This window comes from Cervus elaphus, chromosome 27, assembly GCF_910594005.1.
Source record: "Cervus elaphus chromosome 27, mCerEla1.1, whole genome shotgun sequence".
Classification (NCBI taxonomy): domain Eukaryota; kingdom Metazoa; phylum Chordata; class Mammalia; order Artiodactyla; family Cervidae; genus Cervus; species Cervus elaphus.
In genome coordinates, this window is record NC_057841.1 from 35,633,790 (window position 1) to 35,654,077 (window position 20,288).

At 41.5% G+C, this 20,288-nt stretch overlaps 1 protein-coding gene and 1 non-coding gene across 3 annotated transcripts in view; both read left to right on the top strand.

Annotated features, from left to right (window-relative positions):
• The window catches only part of OSBPL1A (oxysterol binding protein like 1A), a 213,259-nt gene that overhangs the window by 3,723 nt on the left and 189,248 nt on the right, over nt 1–20,288 (top strand). For both annotated transcript variants that reach the window (XM_043889695.1, XM_043889696.1), the window contains exons 2-5: nt 4,842–5,018; nt 9,139–9,261; nt 16,818–16,903; nt 17,815–17,889. In XM_043889695.1, the coding sequence (XP_043745630.1) occupies nt 9,141–9,261; nt 16,818–16,903; nt 17,815–17,889 (282 nt within the window). In that variant the 5' untranslated portion in view covers nt 4,842–5,018; nt 9,139–9,140. The remainder of the gene's footprint in view (nt 1–4,841; nt 5,019–9,138; nt 9,262–16,817; nt 16,904–17,814; nt 17,890–20,288) is intronic.
• TRNAE-CUC lies at nt 20,098–20,170 on the top strand. The gene has a single exon. It is a non-coding gene; the product is annotated as a tRNA-Glu (tRNA).

The following is a 20,288-nucleotide window of genomic DNA, read 5'->3' on the forward strand; positions in this document are numbered from 1 at the left end:
TTATTTCTGTCGTCATGTTTTAACATAGTCACTTTGATTTTTAATATTTTCCTTATATTAAAATACAGTATTGGAAAAACATCGAGGAAAAAATATACCATTAAGCAGTTGAATACTTTGGAATACAGTGCTGAGCACACTGGGGTTTTTTTTGGTTTTAAAGACTTGGTTTGTAAAATATATTCATAAATATTTAATTTTTCTCACTATTCAAGTTCCTATTCAAGTACAGTATACTTCAAATATTTTAATGTATTACCAAGCATAAAATCAATATCTGAGAATTTTAAAAATAATCACAACATAGTCATAAGGTGTTTTGAATAGTTGGCTTCCTTTGACTTTTTACTGGTTCAAAAGCTATTTGGCACTTGTTAGACTCAAATTTTAGATGCTTCCTCATTTTTTTTTTTTTTTTAATTTTATTCAGTTTGGCTACAGTGGGTCTTGTTGCTTTGTACTGGCTTTCTTTAGTTGTGGAGATCAGGGGTTACTCTTTATTGTAGGGAGTGGCCTTCTCATTGTGGTAGCCTCTCGTTGTGGAGCACAGGCTCTAGGTGCGTGTGCTTCAGTAGCTGCAACACATGGGCTCAGCAGTTGTGGCTCGTAGGCCCAGATCCATAGCATGTGGAAACTTCCCGGACCAGGAATCAAACCCGTGTCCCTTGCACTGGCAGGCAGATTCTTATCCACTGTGCCACCAGGGAAGTTCCAGATGCTTCCTCATTTTTTTAAATTGTAAATTACATAGAACATAAAATCTCTTTAGCCATTTTAAAATATATTATGCAGTAGCCATTGTGTCTGTCCATTTCTAGAACTTTCTTATCCCAGGCTGAAGCTCTGTACCCATTAAACACTCAACACCCCATTTTCTTCTCTCCCAGCTTCTATTCACCACCATTTCAATTTTTGGCTACATGAATTTGTCTACTCCAAATATATAAGTGGAGTCACGTATTTGTCCTTTGGTGTCTGGCTTATATCACTTCAAATAACGTGTTTTGGGTTCATCGTTATTGTGGCACGTTTCAGGATTTCATTCCTTTTTAAGGCTGAACAGTAGTAGTCTACTGTATGTATGTAGTACATTTTGCTTATCCAGTCATCTGCCAGGGGGCACTTGGGCAACTTCTACCTCTTGGCTGTTGTGAAGAACACTTCTGTGATCATGAACAGATATCTCTTTCAAGAGTCCCTTCAGGTCTTTGGGGCATACACTCAGAAGTGGAATTGCTGGATCATCCGGTAATTTTATGATTAAGTTTTTGAGCATCACCATGCTTTACTGATACTTTATGATGTCCCGTTAAGCATTGCTATATTTGTGGTCTAATAAAGTTAGCCGTGGATGTCTTTGAATTTTAACTTCAGACACCTTTAAGAACTCTTAAAAGACAGATAATTTTTTTTTTTTTCTTTTAAGATTGCACCATGTGGCATGTGGGATCTTAGTTTCCCCAGCCAGGGATTGAATACAAGCCCCTCTGCATTGGGAGCAGAGAGTCTTATCCACTGGACTACCAGGGAAGTCCAAAAGCACATCATTTAATATTTTGAATTTCTGGTACTTGAGTGAATTAGCTCTGATTATTGAACTTTACTGTCTTTGATTTCTCTAGGAATTTTCTTCTTTGATTCTGTATAAGTTCAGCTGGAATAGTAAAGAAAAATAGCCATTCAGTTTGTAAAATAATAGACCTCTGACTGAATTGAACGAGTTGATTGCCCTTTAAGTTACAGTTTTAGGGTTTCTGTCAAGATTTCAGAGTTGTTAGGGCCACAGAATTTATCCACTGTAATTAATGGAGATTTAGTGGTGTATATCAAGTATAGGAACCAGCTTAAGTAATGTACAGGCTTCCCTTGTGACTCAGCTGGTAAAGAATCCGCCTGCAATGCGGGAGACCTGAGTTCAATCCCTGGGTTTGGAAGATCCCCTGGAGAAGGGAAAGGCGTCCCACTCCAGTATTCTGGCCTAGAGAATTTCATGGGCTGTATGGGGTCGCAAAGAGTCAGACACAACTGAGCAGCTTTCACTTCACTCACAGTGTTTATACAACAGCAAAATGTAAATTTGCTTTCCACAAAATAATTCAGAATTAGAAGCTTGTCTTCCCCAGTGAACCTTGGAGGAGGGGAGTCAAGGCAAAGTGGCCTCTAGTCTCCCAGTTTTTGTAGCTCAAGATGTTTTTGTCTAGTTATTTTCTTGAACATTCTCTTGGCCATTAAAATCTCGTTAATTAATCTTAAAAACAAGAGTTTGGAGCTGCATGTATGTGAAAAGAATGGCTGAACACATCCACAAAGTAACACTGAAAAATATCAATACTATGTGTGCTGATAGAATGTTGTTCAAAATCTAGTCTCATAAGATGCATTAAGGGTTTACTTGTCTTTCTTTTAGCTTAAACGTCAGAGACAGTGCTTTTCTGAAATAAATTCTCATGAGTCCAAAGAATATTTTTTAACATCTGTTCAACATTTGAATTTGGATTCTTTGATTTTTGTATTTTTTCTAAAGTTAACCATTGTTGTTCAGTCACTAAATTGTGTCTGACTCTCTGACCCCATGGACTGCAGTACCCCCGGTCTTCCCTGTCCTTTACTATATCCTGGAGTTTTGTCCAACTCAGGTCCATTGAGTCATGAGTGATGGTGATGCTATCCAACCATCTCATTCTCTGTTACCCGCTTCTCCTCCTGCCTTCAGTCTTTCCCAGCATCAGGGTCTTTTCCTGTGAGTTGGCTCTTCACATCAGGTGGCCAAAGTATCAGTCCTTCCAATGAATATTCAGCACTGATTTCCTTTAGGATCGACTGGTTTGATCTTGAAGTCCACGGGACTCTCAAGGGTCTTCAGTGCCAGAATTTGAAAGCATCAATTCTTCTGCACTCAGTCTTCTTTATAGTCCAACTGTCACATCTGTACATGACTATTGGAAAAACCATAACTTTGACTATGTGGACCTTTGTCAGCAAAGTGATGTCTCTGCTTTTTAATAGGTTTGTCATAGTTTTCTTTCCAAAAAGCAAAGGTCTGTTAATCTCATGGCTTCAGTCATGGGCCACAGTGATTTTGGAGCCAAAGAAAACAAAATCTGTCACTGTCTGCACTTTTCCTCCTCCTATTTGTTAACTGTTAACTACAAATTATTCATAAGTTAAGAGGTGTATTAATATCAAATTAGCAGTGATCATCCTAAATAATCCTGGAATGTATATTTTAAAAGATCTTCCTTTTTTGCTATGATTTTAATTTCTTGTGGCATATAAGGGGAAAAAAGCCTTCATTTTTTGATCACTGGATGAAAGTGTACCGCTTATAATAAGCATGTTACTTTTAGGCCTTCCTGTCGGTATACTTGATTGCTTTGATCTTGAAAAACTAAGTCCACGTTCATCCATCCATCCATCCATTTAATATTTGGTTGCTTGCTGTGTTCTGGGTACCTTACTGGATGCTAGGGATATAGTGGGGACACATAATAGACTTGGGACCCTTTTTCTAGTTAAGTTTGTAGTGTATATGGGGAGAACAAAGAAATGACCACATGAGCACCTACAGACTAATGTTTGTGGCAAACATGAAGTGCTCTGAAGGCTTATTAAGGGGATCTAGTTGAAGTTGGGAGTGGAGATGGCAAGTTAGACCTCTTGAGAAATGTGGATAGTAATTTATTTGTATAGTTGACTTTTCTATAACAGAAGTTATCAGGAGTTCTCTGGTGGTCCTGTGGTTAGGAATCTGCATTTTCAGTGCCATGGCCCAAGTTTAATCTCTGGTCGGGGAACTAAGATCCTGCAAGCCTTGCAGTGTGGTGCCCACCCCCAAATATATATAAATATTATATATATTTAATATGTACTATATATTAAAGTATATATAGATAAAACAAATATATAGATAAGATATAAAAATATATAGATAAAACATAACAAAAATATGCAGATAAAACATGGATTTTTATATTTTTTAAATATAAAAATATATAGATAAAATATATAGATAAAACATAAAGTTATTCTAATGCAAGGCCGGGTTTTATTCATTAGTGTAGCACCACCTAATAGAACAATGCCTGTACCGTGGTCAGCCCTCAGTGAAGTGTTTATTGATGGTCATACAGTGACAGGAGAGAAAGGGGAAGGGATGCTGGCCTAGTGGTGATGAGCGAACTGCAGCTGCTCATGGACTTCACGGTGGACAACTTCCTAGCCCATGCTGGCTACCTAGATGCCAACCTGAATAAAGTTTTAGCTGCTACAGATGTATCGAATTCTGAATCTTCAGGTATGCATAGATAGCAGCAGACTTTGCCTTATAATGGTTCTTGGATTAAGAAAAAATGCACATGTTTTTATGTCTTGGTTTGGAATATCTTAGTTTCTTTGTGGCATAGCTGAAAGGAACATAACGATCATGTTTTACTGGGCTAATTAAATCGTGCTGTTATCATTTTAAGAAGTTTGCTTGGTCTTTAAATTGCAGATATTTTTGGAGTTGTGCTACTTTGATTTAGTGTTAGAGCCACTAGGGGAGAAGGAAAAAGTGTCAGCCCCCCCTGGAAACACTCTCCTCTCTTGGTTTTGATACTCCCACCCTCTCCTGGTACCATCCCACCCCGCCCCCCTATCCATGTTTAGACCTTTCTTGCTATATCATAGTCACTTTCCCTTCACTCTTGGTCTTCTTTCAGTAAGAGGTCCTGATTACCCTCATGATTTTAATGAACACTAATGTACTGACTATTATAATTCTCCCCTAGAACTGTTTGCTTGTGTTCAGGCTGGTATAAGCTGGTTGCTTACTGGACATCTCCCTCTCTTTTTTCCCCCAGGAATCTCAAACTCACCACGACCAAATGGAATCACATCTTCACCCAAGATTGTTCCTGGTGTAACAGTTGTCCAGCTGGGTCAGAAACCTTTGTCCTGCTGGTCTTGGTGACCTCCTCAGTGTTCAAGTCCCAGCTTGAATTTCACTTTTTCTGTGATTCCTTCCTTCACTAATGCAGGTAAAGGGCTAATCACCCCCTTTGTCCTCTGGACAGCCACTATCCCTTACTCATTATTGTACTTGGTGCGTGTTGGTGTGACCGAGCGCATGTGTGCCCTGTCTGGAGGGCAGGGACTGTGTGATACCTCCGGTGCCTGTAGCAGTTTCTGTCCTTAGTGGGTACTTTGCAACCTTTGAATAATTTCTTTTTTTTTTTTTTGACCACGCCGCTCGACTTTCAGGATCTTAGTTCCCTGACCAGGGATTGAACCTAGGCCCCAGCAGTCCTAACCACTGGACCACCAGGGAATTCCCAAACCTTTGAATAATTCTTAATCTCATTCCAGTGCTTATCAGTAACTGTTGTGGTGAATATGTTATTATTGAATATCATATGAATATTATATTACTGTGGAGTGCTTAAATAAGCAATAGATTTGACTTTACCCTTTTCATATTTATTATACAGAAGTTGAAAAACTTAAAACTACAACTTTTTTTCTGTAAACCCAGTGTGGTAAGAACCCAAGGTAACATTAAACAACTTCTAGTATGTTCTGAATATACTTCAAGTGTTCTCTGATTCATTCTTGAAAAGCAGGAAAAATATATTAAATGAACATTTTTTGTGTATTATGCCAGCAAAAGTAGATTGTCACTTCTTATATAATGTACTTGTCTCGCTAAAATATATATTAAAAATCACCTGTGATGAAATATTCATTTAATTTGACAAGATTTTTTGTTTTATATCTTCAGTAACTTTTTTTAAATAAAGATTAAAAGCTGTTATATTGTAGGGAGTTTAGAAAGCACAACTATCAAAAGACAGTCAAAGCCATTCATAATTTCACTGTCAGAAGTATCCACTGCTATCATCCTAATGTATTTCTTTTTCTGTGAACATGTAAAACATATACAGAGATTGTTATATTAAAACCATCTGACTTGATGATACATTGCAATGCCATAGTTTTAGAAATTCCTTTTACAATCTTGTTGTTTCATAGTATTCAGTTTTGTGAACAAACCTTTAGTGATGGACATTAACTTTTTTGCTTTATAAATAGGGCTGCAGTGAATATAAGTATTAAGCTTTTTAAATGACTGATCGACTGTTTTAATAAATATGCACTATAAATGAATGCAGAGGTGTTTAAGGTGGTTAGTGTAAACGCCGATCAACAATCTGTTGAGAAGAAAGGACATTATGGTCACTGCTAGATGACACCTCCTAGGAAAATAGTCTCTGAAATCAGTCTCTGGGTTAGAGTCTGAGTTTGTCTTCCTGAGGGTTTATAAGAGCCCTTTCAAGGGGACGTGAGTGAGTTCTGGGCACAGAGGGGTTATCTGGTAGTGCTCTGAAGGGACCAGGTTCTGGGCCCCTGGCCGGCAGGAGTCGTGAGGTGAACAGGCTGCTCTTCTGAGCATACGGAGGCCCGCTCTAGTTCTCAGGAATGGGTGGACGCAGAAGACTTGCAAGGAAGGGACATGGGCACCCACAGGTGATCAGGCAGCAGAACACAGACATGCAGAAGCGTGATTAGCACGAAGCCCAGACAATCCAAGGACGGTTAAGATCCAAGCCAGGCACACACTTAACTCCTAAGTATTTTACTCTTTACCCACTGCCTTCTGGCCTTCAGAGTTTCTCATGAGATACACGATCATCTATCACTTGTATGTGACGTTTTGCTTTTCTCTTGGCCTGCTTTCAAAATTCTGTTTTTTGAAAGTGTGATTATACATCTTTGGTTTCATCTTGGTGTTCCTTGACTTCTTGGATATTTATGTTCATGTCTTTGACCAAATTTGGGAGGTTTTTGGCCATTTTTTCTTCAAATACTTTACCCCCTTCTCTCTTCTGGGACACCTGTGATTCCTGTGTTGGTCTGCTTGTTGGTGTCCTACAGATCTCCTAAGTTGCAGTCACTTTTCTTCAATCTTTTTTGTTTCTGGTCCTCAGAGTTAATAATTTCTGTTGTCCTGTCTTCCAAGTTCACTGATTCTTCCTGCTCAAATCTGCTTTTGAATCCCTCGAGTCAAATTTTCACTTTAGTTACTGTACTTTTAAGCTGCAAAATTTCTTTTTGGCTTCATTTTAGGTTTCTATCTTTATTTGCATTTTGTTTATACATCTTGACTTTCTCTACTTCTTCTTAATCATTTTTAAGACAGTTTTAAAGTCTTTGACTGGTATATCTTCCATCTATTCTTCTTCAGGGACAGTTTATGTTGACTTGTTTTTTTTCCTTTGAGTGTGCCCTGCTTTCCTATTTCTTTGTGTGACTTGTGTTTTTTTGGGAGGGAACAGCACTGCTGAAAACTGGACATTTGAATCTAATGCAGTAACTCTAGAAATCAGATACACCCTCTTCCCCAGGGTTTGCTATTTTTTTGTTTGTTTGTTTTGATGTAGACTGCCTCTCTGCTGAAGGCCAGCCTGAGGTATAAACTTAAGGTTGTCTCATGTCTTTTGAGCTTTCAGGTGGGAATGAGCAGTCAACGTTGTAATTTCCCCCACATATGCATTTGGTTGTAAATGTCCTAGTTTTTACTAGTGGAAAATTAAGGGGAAATTTAGGGGGAAAATGGAAAAATGAATGGGGGTCAAAAGGGTGCTAGCTGTTTAAATCTCCTGGCATTCCAGCCCACTGGAAAGGCTTGCAACAAGGGGCCAGATGCAGCAACAATGACTGCCCACTTGTTTGTCTGCACATCTGTGATCAGAAGCAGCAATCAGTGATCAGAGCCTAGCTCCCCAGTATTTGGAGGACGGGGTCCCTTTTGCCAACCTTGACTGCAGCAGGCTGCTCCAGGAGCATATGCACAGATGCCTGCTGAGTGGCTGAAGGATAGGGAACTGCTCCTCTGCTAAGAGCTGAAATAACCACAATTACCTTCCAAGCCTTCCCTGACAAGTTGCAAGCCTTCAGTAGGCTCCAGAGTTCCACAGTAGTTACATCAGACAGATTCTGCAAGTGCACCTGTTGTGCAGGTGGAAAGACAGGTCCTGGTATTGCTTACTTGGCCATCTTCTGGCATCCTCCCTGGGTATTTGTGTATTTTGAAATTATTTCATCATGACAGTTTGTCACTTCCTCCGTCTGCAACATATGTGTGCAATAATTTGTGTGTATAACATATGTGTATTATAACTTGTGTGCAAGTTATATATAATATGCATATTAACAGTTTACTGGACTGCACCTTTTCTGTTCATGCCAGCATTTGGTGTGTTTACTTTTTTTATTTGTGCTAATGAGGTAGGCAAAAAAATACCATTGTGCTTGATCTATTTGCATTAACTGATTATTGTGCTCAGTGACTTCAGTCATGTCCAACTCTCTGTGACCCCATGGATTGTAGCCAGCCAGCCTCCTCTATCCATGGGATTTTCCTGGCAAGAGTACTGGAATGGGTTGCCATGCCCTCCCCTAGAGGATATTCCCGACCCAGGGATCGAACCCACGTCTCCTTTACTGCAGGTGGATTCTTCACCTGCTGAGCCATCAGGGAAGCCCAAATGATTATTAGTATGAAAGAAATTTGTATTTTTTCTGGGAATTGCTGTTCATAACATTTTTATATAAATGCTTTAAATTCGGTTGTTTTCCTCTATAGTTGGCTTGAGGCTTGATAAGAAAATGAGTTTATTGGTAAGTATGGTGGCTCCAGGATCCTTATCTGTAATTTATTTTCTCACACGTTTCCAATGTGTTCATTTACATCATTTCAGTCTTTTGATAATTCTATAGAACTGATGAATTGCCATATTTTAACTTTATAGTCATAAGATTATTAATGTTATACTAATGACTATTTACAAAATACTTTGACAGTTAGCTTTCATAGACACAATCTTACCACAGGTCATGAAGTTGATTGTATTCTGCAGGTAAGGAAGCTGTTCAGTTTGGTTCAGTCGCTCAGTCGTGTAGGCTTCAGTAATAATACATAGGGCACAGAGTCTCAAGGTCAAATTCTGACCCTGCAGCTGATTCATTTAATTATTCCTTTTGTCTGTCTTATTAGCTACAAAATGAAGAGGGTCTTTTTCCCCTTTATCTGTTGGCAGAATATCCAAAAGCTAAATATGTTCTTAGATTAATAGCAGTGTTACTATTTTTTAAATCTAGAAATGAGCACAGACGCAGAACAACAGCTTCTCCATCATGCCAGAAACGGCAATGCTGAAGAAGTAAGACAGCTATTAGAAACCATGGAAAGGAATGAAGTAATTGCTGACATTAACTGCAAAGGTAAGCCTTGAATGTATCTTTTCGCTTTTTCTTGTGGGTATGCACTAGGTGGCTCAGTGGTAAAGAATCTGCCAGCCAGTGCAGAAGATTTGAGTTCAGTCTCTGGGTTGGAAAGATCCTCTGGAGAAGGAAATGGCAACCCACTCCAGTATGCTTGCCTGGGGAATCCCATGGACAGAGGAGCCTGGTAGGCCATAGTCCATGGGGTTGCAAAGAGTCGGACACACCTGAGCGACTAAGTTCATACACACATATACACTACTTTATCATTTATTTAGTGCTAATCCTTTTGAACTTGCTTGCCATAAATTTCCATCTCTTATCCTAGGAAGAAGCCCTGTAAGAGTGGATCTTCTACTCCCCTCTAAGTAAGAGAAATTGAGTGTCAGTCTTTCTTTTCTTAACTTTTTATTTTATATTGGAGTATAGCCCATTAATAATGTTGAGATAGTTTCAGGTGGACAGCAGAGGGACTCAACCATACATAGACATGTATCCATTCTGCCCCAAACTTGAGATCCAGTCTTAAAATTGTCATGGATCCTAAACCTTACGAACTACAGGGATAATCCTTGAGCCCACAGGATACATGTTATGACAATTTCTTCTTCTTGAAGACGTTGCAGTTGAAGCAGCAGGTTTGAATGTTTAATGTATGCCCAGGATCATGTGAAGTACCTTAAAATACTGTCAGACAGGATCTTTCCCTCACTGAGATTAGTAGATTACTAGCTCAGACTAGTCTTTATTGCACAATATGTACAGAGTATAAGAGCTATGACATGCAGAGTGTCACGGAATGTATAAGAAGTGTGTAACTAGAACTTGAAGGATTAGTTTCTTGGAGGAAATCATCCTATGGTGATATATGAAGAGTGCATAGACATAACCAGGTAAAAATAGAGAAGAAAAGGGCTCAAGGCAAAAGAAAGGTCATGTGCCAGTGTCTTGAAGTGAGAAGCAGCCTCGATGGCAGGGATTTTGCAGATAGGAGGGGTGAGTAAGTAGCAGCTGCCAAATCACAGCGTGTCTTGTGTAGCAAATACAAATATATTAAACTCAGGTGTGCAGAGAAATAGAGTTTATTTTTTAAATTGGCTCAGATGTTTCAACAAGCGCCTTCTCCTTCTGGGAGTTTGGAGGACTATATGTTAGTCCTCGGGTCCCTCCATCTCAGTGGCTTTTTTGTAAAACGATTGGCCTCCCAGAGCCTCTCATCCGTGTCCTTTCCCATCTCAGTGTGTGTTAAGTCACTTTCGTTGTGCCCATCTCTTTGTGACCCATGGACTGTAGCCTGCCAGGCTCCTCTGTCCATGGGATTTCCCAGGCAAGAATACTGGAGTGGGTTGCTATTTCCTTCTCCAGACTATCTTCCTAACCCAGGGTTTAAACCCAGGTCTCTTTTGTCTCCTGCATTGGCAGGCTAGCGTCAACTTGGGAAGCCCATTTCATTAAGGTGGTCTTTTTTTTTTTTTTTTAAGGTGGCCTTTAAGTGTAAAGGCGAGCCTTTCTCTGTGTGTACCGCCTTTGGTTCCTCTGCAGCTTCTCTCCCAGCTCATCCTTGTAGCTGAAGAAAAACACAGGGAGTCACACGCAGGTGTTTCAGTTTATCGTAAGCACAGATGTGCTCCTTGGCTGCCTCAGGAGTCTCATCTTGGCTCTTGCTGGCTTCCTGTCACCCTGACCCTCTTTAATCTTCCATCTGACACATGGCCTAGGCTTGCTGGTTCACCTTGGACACACTCCTTGGGTGTGGCCACAGGGTCTTGAGTTGACACCTGGGGGCTCAGAGCAGCCTTGGGGACCAGCACTTGACCTTCCCTCTGCCCACACTGCCGAGTTGACTTGGCCACTGTGCAGGTTGGTGCTCGGCTTGGTGCCTGCCGGGGGCCCTTTTCCTATCATCCCGCTTGTCACTGCCCGTTCTCATTGTTCCCTGGACCTACCTCGCTCTCTGGGCTCAGGGTCAGGAGTCATGCGTCCCATCTTACATCTTTTCCTCTCACATAGCCCCGAGTCCTTGGTGGGTATTTTCTTCTGCCACGTTGCATTCCCCTCCTTTGCTTGAGCAACTCACCCTCAGTGGGGATGGAGTATTATCTTTGCAGCAGGGAAGAAAACTTGCTCTGAGTTGTCAGAAAGTAGCCCGAGGTGGTTCATGGAATGCTAAAGGAATTCTAAAAATCTTCTCATCCTTCACCAGGAACCTGGTTCTGTTTTTAAAAAGTTGTTTTAACTGGGGGGTAATTGCAATGTTGTGATGGTTTTTGCCATACATCAACATGAATTGGCCCTGGGCACACTTGTGTCCCTCCACCCTGAAACCCTGTCCCCCCTCTATCCCTCCAGGTTGTCACAGATCACTGGCTTCGGACTCAATGGGAGAAGGAGAGGGTGGGATGATTTGAGAGAATGGCACTGACACATACACATTAGCATATGTAAAATGGAAACCTGGTTCTTAATCTTTACCTTGGAGTTCTGTTCTGAAAGCTGGAAGCATGCCTGGTTGGATCATCATCAGGGACCCTTTACTTTCTACTCACCTCCACCCTGACCATGGTTACCTCGGGCTAGTTCTTGAGAAGTCACCTACTAGGAACTGTAAAACTGAGAGACAGCTGTTAATGCTTTTTCAAAATTTCACCCTCATTATACTTGTCAGTCAGACTTGTCTTAAGGGTGGTTTGAAGGGTTTATGCAGAGGAACAGCTATAATCAGGTGAGGTGAGTTCACCCACAGGAGTGAGTGGGGAGGGCTGGGACTGGGCGTGTGAGTGTTTGCGGGTGGGAATCTTGGTGCCTGCCATTTCTTGATTTTTCTATCTCGTTTGTTTTTCCAAACCCTGAGAAGTTGAGGAAATGGTAAAGTGTAGTATAATTCTTCTGCAAGATTTAAAGTTCAACAGTCAACATAGAGATGTTATTGGTTGGAAGGAATCCAGGCAATATGATGTCTGGTTGAAGGGAGAGAGGGAATCTGTAGGTTAAGGTCAGTACTTCTAGGCTTGGGGCACAAAGGAGGAGCTAATTGGGCAGTTTTGTTTGCAGCTGTTGCCACGTTAGGAGTGTGTGTTCATGTCTGTTGCTAGTAGTGAGACATTCTTGCAAATAAAATAAATGCTAATATGTTTGAATAACATGCTTTATATAAATTCTGAGAGTAGTACTCCGAGAAATATGTTTTTAAAGCAAAATAAGAGCTTGTATTGGTAATATGAAGATGATTCTGTATGATGCTGTCCTCTCACTTTGTTGAAAAGTCTGCATAAGAAAATACTTCAGTATTACCCATAATGCGTGTATGTGCTCAGTTGCTTGGTTGTGCCTGACTCTTTGTGACCCCATGGACGGTAGGCCACCAGGCTTCTCTGTCCATGGAATTTTCCAGGCAAGAACACTGGAGTAGGTTGCCATTTCCTTCTCCAGGGGATCTTTCCTACCAGTGATCAAACTCATGTCTCTTTTGTCTCCTGAATTGGCAGGCAGGTTCTTTACCACTAGCCCCACCTGGGAAGCCCATCACCCATAATATCTGCTGGTGTTTCCAGTGTTTTCCTCTTCAGTGTAGGGTACAATTTTCTGTACATATTTCTAAAGTTGATATTTCTTACTGATCAAAAATTTTGGATATCCATAATAAATAGTGAAGAGCGTAAAGGATATTTGGAGTATTTTAAGAATAAGATTTTGGAAATTTCAACTTCTTGGTCCAGAATCCCATGTGGAAATACTAGATGTGAGGAAGCTGCTGAGTAACTCAAAGGAGACTGGGGTGGATCATTGGGACTAGAAGCAGTGGGAGTGGTGAAAAGTGTTTAGATATAGTTAACATTTAGGAGGTAGAATTGATAGGGCTGATTGAGTTGTGGGAGGGGTGAAAAGGAGAAAGCCAGCCAAAGTGGTACTTATTTCTCCCATCCAAGTACTAACCAGGCCCGACCCTGCTTAGCTTCTGAGATTGGATGAGATCGAGCCCTTTCAGGGTGGGATGGCCATGGATAAGTGGATGTTGTTCTTCAGCTGCTCAGTCGTGTCTGACTCTTTGTGATCCCATGGACTGCAGCATGCCAGGCTTCCCTGTCCAGTATCTCCCGGAGTTTGCTCAAACTCATGTCCATTGAATCGATGATGCCATCCAACCATCTCATCCTCTGTCGCCCCCTTCTCCTCCTGCCCTCAGTCTTTCCCAGCATCAGGGTCTTTTTCAGTGAGATGGGTCTTCGCACCAGGTGGCCAAAGTATTGGAGCTTCAGCATCAGCAGCTTATTTCTGAATTGAGAAGTGAGGTGAATAATGGGACAGTTGATTGTGAAAAGTGGGAGTGGGGACAGGGAATTTTTGTGTGCAAGTGTGAGGTAAGTGAATTCAGCTTTGTACTTCCAGAGCAGAAGGTATTCATCCTCCAGGTGGAGGTGAACAGTAGAGAATTGAATAATAGAACTGAATAAGAGATGGAAATGTGGAGTTTGAAGTCAAGAGCATGTAAGCAAGTAAAGCTGCGGGAAAGCGCCAGGAGGTGTTATTGTTGGAGATTCCAGTGAAATGGCCCAGTCAGAGGAAGTAGAGAAAGTGGAAGTTTGCGCAGAGCCCTCGGAGGAAGTGCAGAGCCGTGGAGACGCCCCACGGGGTGCAGGGCTCTGGAGGCTCGGGCTGGGCTGGCCGACACTGGCCAGTGACGCAGGGTGCTGCCTGCTGGAAAGTGCCCCTAGCATCCGGCGACACAACTTACTGGGATAAAGTGAGGACAGCTTTAGTGATGTGGTGGGAAGTGAACCTGGTCCGCAGTCAGTGGGTAGCTCCTGGAGGGAACAAGTTGGAAGGAGTGTAGATGGGGAAGAGAGGGCGAGAATGAAGGAGACGATGGTCAGAGGGGGTTCAGGACCAGAGAGGAGTTGGGTGCTTTTGCTCGTTGGATGGAAGAGATGCAAATACTTACCTGTTGCTTCCTATTTGCAATGAAAAAGGGAGAGGTTAAAGATAAGGAGGAAAAGGAGTGCCCGGGAAGTAGGAGGAGAGCATGGCATCCACGGAATGGGAAGTGTGATTATCCTAAGGCCCCAGGAGGAAGGATGGAAGGGTGCCTGTGGGCAGAAGTACGGGGGTGGATTGGTTGCTAGGAAGCCCAGAGAGTCCTACAAAAACTTCTCTTTTCCCTGAAGCTGAGAGGAGGTCGTTTGCTAAGAAGCAGATGTCTGGGAAAGAGGCTTGAGGGGAGTAGTGGGGATTGAAGTACCTGTGGTGGAGCATAGGAGAGACCCCTGAACAGGGCACCCTGGCGAGGGCTTCACCGAGGTGTGAGATCCTGACTTGATGGAGCCATAAATCTACAGGGTTCTGTTATTTTTCTTCCACCGCTGTTAGTGCCCTGACTGTGGTTATAGAAAAATTGAGCAAATGTATTTTTCAGGCTCTGAGGTTTTTCTAAGCTGCTGTGACAAAGATGGGATATTGGAGGGTATCGGCAGAGAGATGTTGATGTGAGGACCAAGAAATAGATGCTGGACTAATTGAAGGAAGTGAGGATGGTGGGGATGTTTACATATAAGCAAAGTGTTTAAAGAACTTGACAGTTGGTTCCATTGAAGAACAAGGTGGGATTTGCCTGTGTGAATAAGCTGGAAAGTGGAGACCCTGTTCCTGAGTTCAGACGTGACGGTGGTATTCGGGCTCAGGCTCTGGGATCAGATACCCAGTGAAGAGCAGAGGCCAGGTTTGTGGGAAAATGAGATGAATTGATGCTTTTGAACTGTGGTGTTGGAGAAGACTCTTGAGAGTCCCTTGGACTGCAAGGAGATCCAACCAGTCTATCCTAAAGGAGATCGGTCCTGGGTGTTCATTGGAAGGACTGATGTTGAAGCTGAAACTCCAGTACTTTGGCCACCTCATGCGAAGAGTTGACTCATTGGAAAAGACCCTGATGCTGGGAGGGATTGGGGGCAGGAGGAGAAGGGGATGGCAGAGGATGAGATGGCTGGATGGCATCACCGACTCAATGGGCATGAGTTTGAGTAAACTCCGGGAGTTGGTGATGGGCAGGGAGGCCTGGCGTGCTGTGGTTCATGGGGTTGCAAAGAGTTGAACACGACTGAGTGAATGAAGTGTACTGAGGGAAGCTGAGTGAGACACCAGGTTACTGAATTGCAGTAGACACCCCTGTAGCGGAGGCAGGATTTGCCTCAGAGAGAGACTGTGTTGCCCAGAGTTAGGTGGTGAGGGGTGAGCCACTGGGAGGCTGTAGATAGCATCAGAGAAAGTCTTCTGGGGTGGGGGTGGAGGCTGGGGTAGCTGTGCTTGATGGCAGAACAGAGGGATCGTAACATGAGGGAGGTCACCGGCCAAAGACCGAGTTGGGTTTCAATGGCGAGATTCACGGGGCTTCTGTGCCGTGAGGACCAGTGGGGCTGTGGAAACTGGAGGGCCTCCCCTGTCCAAGAGATAAAGGAGAATCATTGTCATCAGAGAGAGCGAGCTGTCAGTTAAGGACCGAGGGTAAAGAGAAATGTACGTGAAATGGACTGTGGCTCAGGGATGTGTTGCCTCTGGAGTTAGGGGCTCTGGTGGGCGCCCGCTGGAGAGGGAACAGTACTGGAGTCCAGTGAAGGGAAGACAGTCTCGGGGACACTGTTGGCGCTGGCAGTCCCTCTAGGAGCGGTTAAAGGTCTGTTCTGGGCACAGCGAGGCTGATGGTGGATTTTCTGTGGGCCCCAAACCTGAATCCAGGAGCTGAGAGCAGCCATTCCCTTCCAGCTCCTCCTCAGGGGGCCAGGTGGCCCCTGGGCTTCAGTAGACCCCCCGGGCGGTGGGCGTTGGTGCTTTGACAAGCTGCATTCTCTCAAGCTTGATCGGGAAGTTGGGTGACCTTCTGAAGTTTCTCAGCTCTAACCCATAGCGCCTTTTTTTCCTTCCCTAAACTGAGTTATATTGCTTGCTTTCACCACACTCAGTTGTTTTATACCTCTCCTCAGCTGGGATCTGACTTTTTATTGCTTTTTATTTTGGTTCTTGTTCTCTAGTTGGACTCGACCACACTGGTAACCCTTACCCTCGTTTCCCTAAGGTTTTATGTGAAGTCAGGACTCCGTTTTCAGTCTCTGTCTGCAGCGCTGACGGCTTTCCAGACACAGGAAAGACTGGTTCTTAGTTTCCCCTTCCTACCCAGCCTGCTAACGCGGGACAGGTTTTCAAAAAGAGGTGCTTTTCATGAAATGCTATGGCCAAGAGAACCACATCTTCGTTTGATGGTGGCAAAATGGTTAGACACTCGGCATGTTAGAGCCACAGACTAGTCGGAATGTAACCCCCATCAGGTCTCCTGCCCCTCTTTTAAGAACGAGGACATTGAGTTAGAAGGTGGCAAGAATCTGGGCCCTGTTGAGTCCTAATCCATCTCACTGCACACCCTTTTTAGTGTAATGTCTCGTGTCTCTCTCACATCAGCAGTGCTGGGTGAAAGGGAGCCCCTGACCAGTATGTTGGAGCAGCTACTAGGGAGAAATTTTACTGTAAAGTTACCTTACTAACATCTAAAAATGCCTTTTTCCATTTTTTTTTAGGAAGAAGTAAGTCTAATTTGGGCTGGACACCTCTTCACCTGGCGTGCTACTTTGGACATAGACAGGTGGTCCAGGATCTGTTAAAGGTATTTTTATGGCTTTGATTTTTCAATAAATAGAAAATATGGCTACTATGTAAATTTCTATTAGAAGTCTTAGGAAAAGCCATTTGGACCATAATGCATAATGGCCTTAGCAATCGCTTATCACTTGATTTTTCTTTGCTAAGTACACGAATTTGATTAGCTTAATTAAAATTCTGGTTTTTTTAGTTGTTTGTTTTTTACATTATTGACTTTTTAAAGTTGCAAAAATAAACATAGGAATTAATGGAGATACTGCATTGTTTTTTTGAGCATAGTTTAAAAAAATAGCCAAAGCACATTTTATGTATTTAAAAAATAATGTCATAATCTGTTAATGAGCACTGTGTAATTTAAGAACTCGTATTTCTCAGTTCTGTGATGAATAATTTTTCACTCATACTGATATTTCTGAAATTGGATTGCATTTTAAAATTGATTTGTTGGCCCCAAATATGAAATCCGGGAGCCAAGGCAGCACTTGAAGCTCCAGTTCCCCCACCATTTACTTTGTGATGTCTGTTTCTTTTTTCCCTTAAGACTTATTAAATTGGTGGAAAAAATATGCTATTTTATTCAGAGATGGTTTTCCTTTTTTTTTTAAATGTTTGTGTTTCTAAAGTAGAATGAAGGGCAGATAGATTTCTAAACAAAAGAAACTTTTCTGTTAAGTAGATTTTTCATTGCACGAAGCTTACTTTTGGATTGGCCAAAAGGTTCGTTTGGGTTTTTCCAAACGAACCTTTTGGCCAACCGAGTATATTAATGTGAACTGAGTTATTTTTACTAGTGACAACCAGTCACTATTAAGTATTTTAATTTTTTTAAATATTGACTGTATTCTTAGGAAATTATTTTCACCTCTGTATATTTCTTGATATGTGGAAGATGTTTAAAGCTTTCATGTTTACTAGGCTGGTGCAGAAGTAAATGTATTAAATGACATGGGAGACACGCCGCTTCATCGGGCTGCCTTTACAGGACGAAAGGTGAAAAACATTCCATGTTCAGTGTTTTCAAGTGAAATATTTGGAAAATCAGCCACAAATGTTTTCTCCTTTATAGTGCTAGGAATAGCAACTGGGAAAAGCCACAAAAATTGTAGATACCAGCACTTTGGGTCAAAAAGACTACAGGCTCTTAGTGACGGACAGTGAGGTCAATTATGAAAGTCGTGGGGCTCCACTCTAGTGGCCCTGATAGAAGTTCATTCAGCCTCTACTTGTGTCCCCAGGAGTGGGGAACTCCTGCACCTTCTTTATCATTTTTTTAAACAGTTTTTTTTTGGGAATGATTTACACTGCCTGAAACTTACCTGCTGTGAGTATACAGCTAAGTGATTTTTTTGGTACACTTACACAGTTGTGCCACCATGACCACAGTCCAGTTTTGGAATATTTCCATTTGCCACAGAGAGCTTCCTTGTGCCTGTTTGTATTCATTTCTTGTTTCTTGTCAAGCCTCAGACCACCACTGATATGCTTTCTGTCTCTAGATGTTTGCTTTTTCTAGACATTTCTTGTAAATGGAATCATAGCAACATTTGTGTCTAACTTCTTTAGTATAATGTAGTTAAGGTTCATCCATGGCATAGCGTGTGTCAGTAATTTGTTCCTTTTTTGGGCTGAATAACATTCTGTTGTATGCATATACCACATTTTTAAGTCTGTCTTCTGTTTATTGGAGAGACTTTTCCCTCTGTATTGCCTTGACACCTTTTGTGGAAATCGGTTGACCATAAATGGGTTTGTTTCTGGACTTCCGTACTCTTTGTTTGATCTATATTCTATCCTTACACCAATAACACACTGTCTTATTACTGTAGCTTTGTAATTAAGTTTTGATATTGAGTAGTGTAAGTTCTCCAAACTTTTAATCTTTTAAAAAATTATTTTGGCTGTTCTCAGTCAAAAGTTTGTTTCTATATAAATTTTAGGATTATTCAGTCAATTCTTATAAATACACCTGATGGCATTTTGATAGAGATTGTGTTGTCTTGAACCTATTGATAAAGTTGGGAAGAAATGACAGATTAAAAACACTGTCTTCCAATCCAAGGACATCAAATGCCTCTCCACTTATCTAGATTTTTAATTTTGCTCAGCAGTGTTTTGAAGTTTTCAATATAGATCTTGTATTCTTGTGGTTAAATTTATTTCTGTGCATTGTATTTGTTTTGGTGCTATCTTGATGGAGTTTTTCTCAATTTCTTTTTTGATTTCTTATTGCTGCTGTATAGAAAGACAGTTTTTACGTTGTTCTTGTGTTCATGCTGAACTTGCTTTTTAGGGCTAGTATGTTTTTGCAGATCCCATAGTATTTCCTATATACTGGGTCATACCATCTGCAGATAAAGGCAAATGTACTTCTTGCTCTGCAATCTGGATTCTTTTTTTCTCTTTGTTTTACGAACTAGATTCTAGTTTAGTGTTGAATACAGTGAGAGGAGAAATCTTTGCCTTGATTATTTTATCTTTGGAAATAGCATCTGGTCTTTAACCAGTAAGAATGATGTTAGTTGTAAATTTCTCTTAGATGCCTTTCATTAGGTCAGGAAGCTTTCTTCTGTTTCTAGTTTGTTTTTTCTTTTTATCATGAATGGCTATCATGTCTTTTGAAATGATCATGGATTTCTGTTTATTACTCTTAATACGGTGAGCATGTCCTTAGTTGCTCAGTTGTGTCCAACTCTTTGTGACTCCATGAACTGTAGCACATCAGGCCCCTCTGTTTATGGGATTATCCTGGCAAGAATGCTGCAGTGGGTTGCCATTTCCTACTCTAGGGAATCTTCCAACCCAGGGATCAAACCCATGACTCCTGCTGTTCCTGCATTGGCAGGCAGATTGTTTACCAGATTCTTCCCATATTAATGGGAAGCCCATTAATGTGGTATATTACATTAAATTGGAGATGTTAAGCCAGCCTTGCATTCCTACATAAATCCCACTTGGTATTGATTAATCCTTTTTATATGTTGCTGGATTCTATTTTCTGATATTTTCTTAAGGATTTTTTTGGGTCTGTATCCCTGAGAGATACTGCTCTGTAGTTTTCTGTAGATGTGTTTGTCTGGCTTTGGTAACAGGGTAATACCAGCCTCATAGAATGAGGTGAGAAGTGGTTTTTCCTCCTCTGCTTACTGAAATAGCTTGTGAAGGATTTGTATTATTCTTTCTAAATATTTGATGAGGACTTCCCTGATGGTCCAGTGGCTAGGATTCTGCACTCTCAATGCAGGGGGCCCAGGTTCAAACCCTGGTCAGGGAACTAGATCCCACATGCCACAACTGAGACCCCTCACGGCCAAATAAATAAGCAAATATTTAAAAAAAAAAAACAAAAAAAAAATAAATATTTGATGAAATTCACCAATGAAACCATCTAT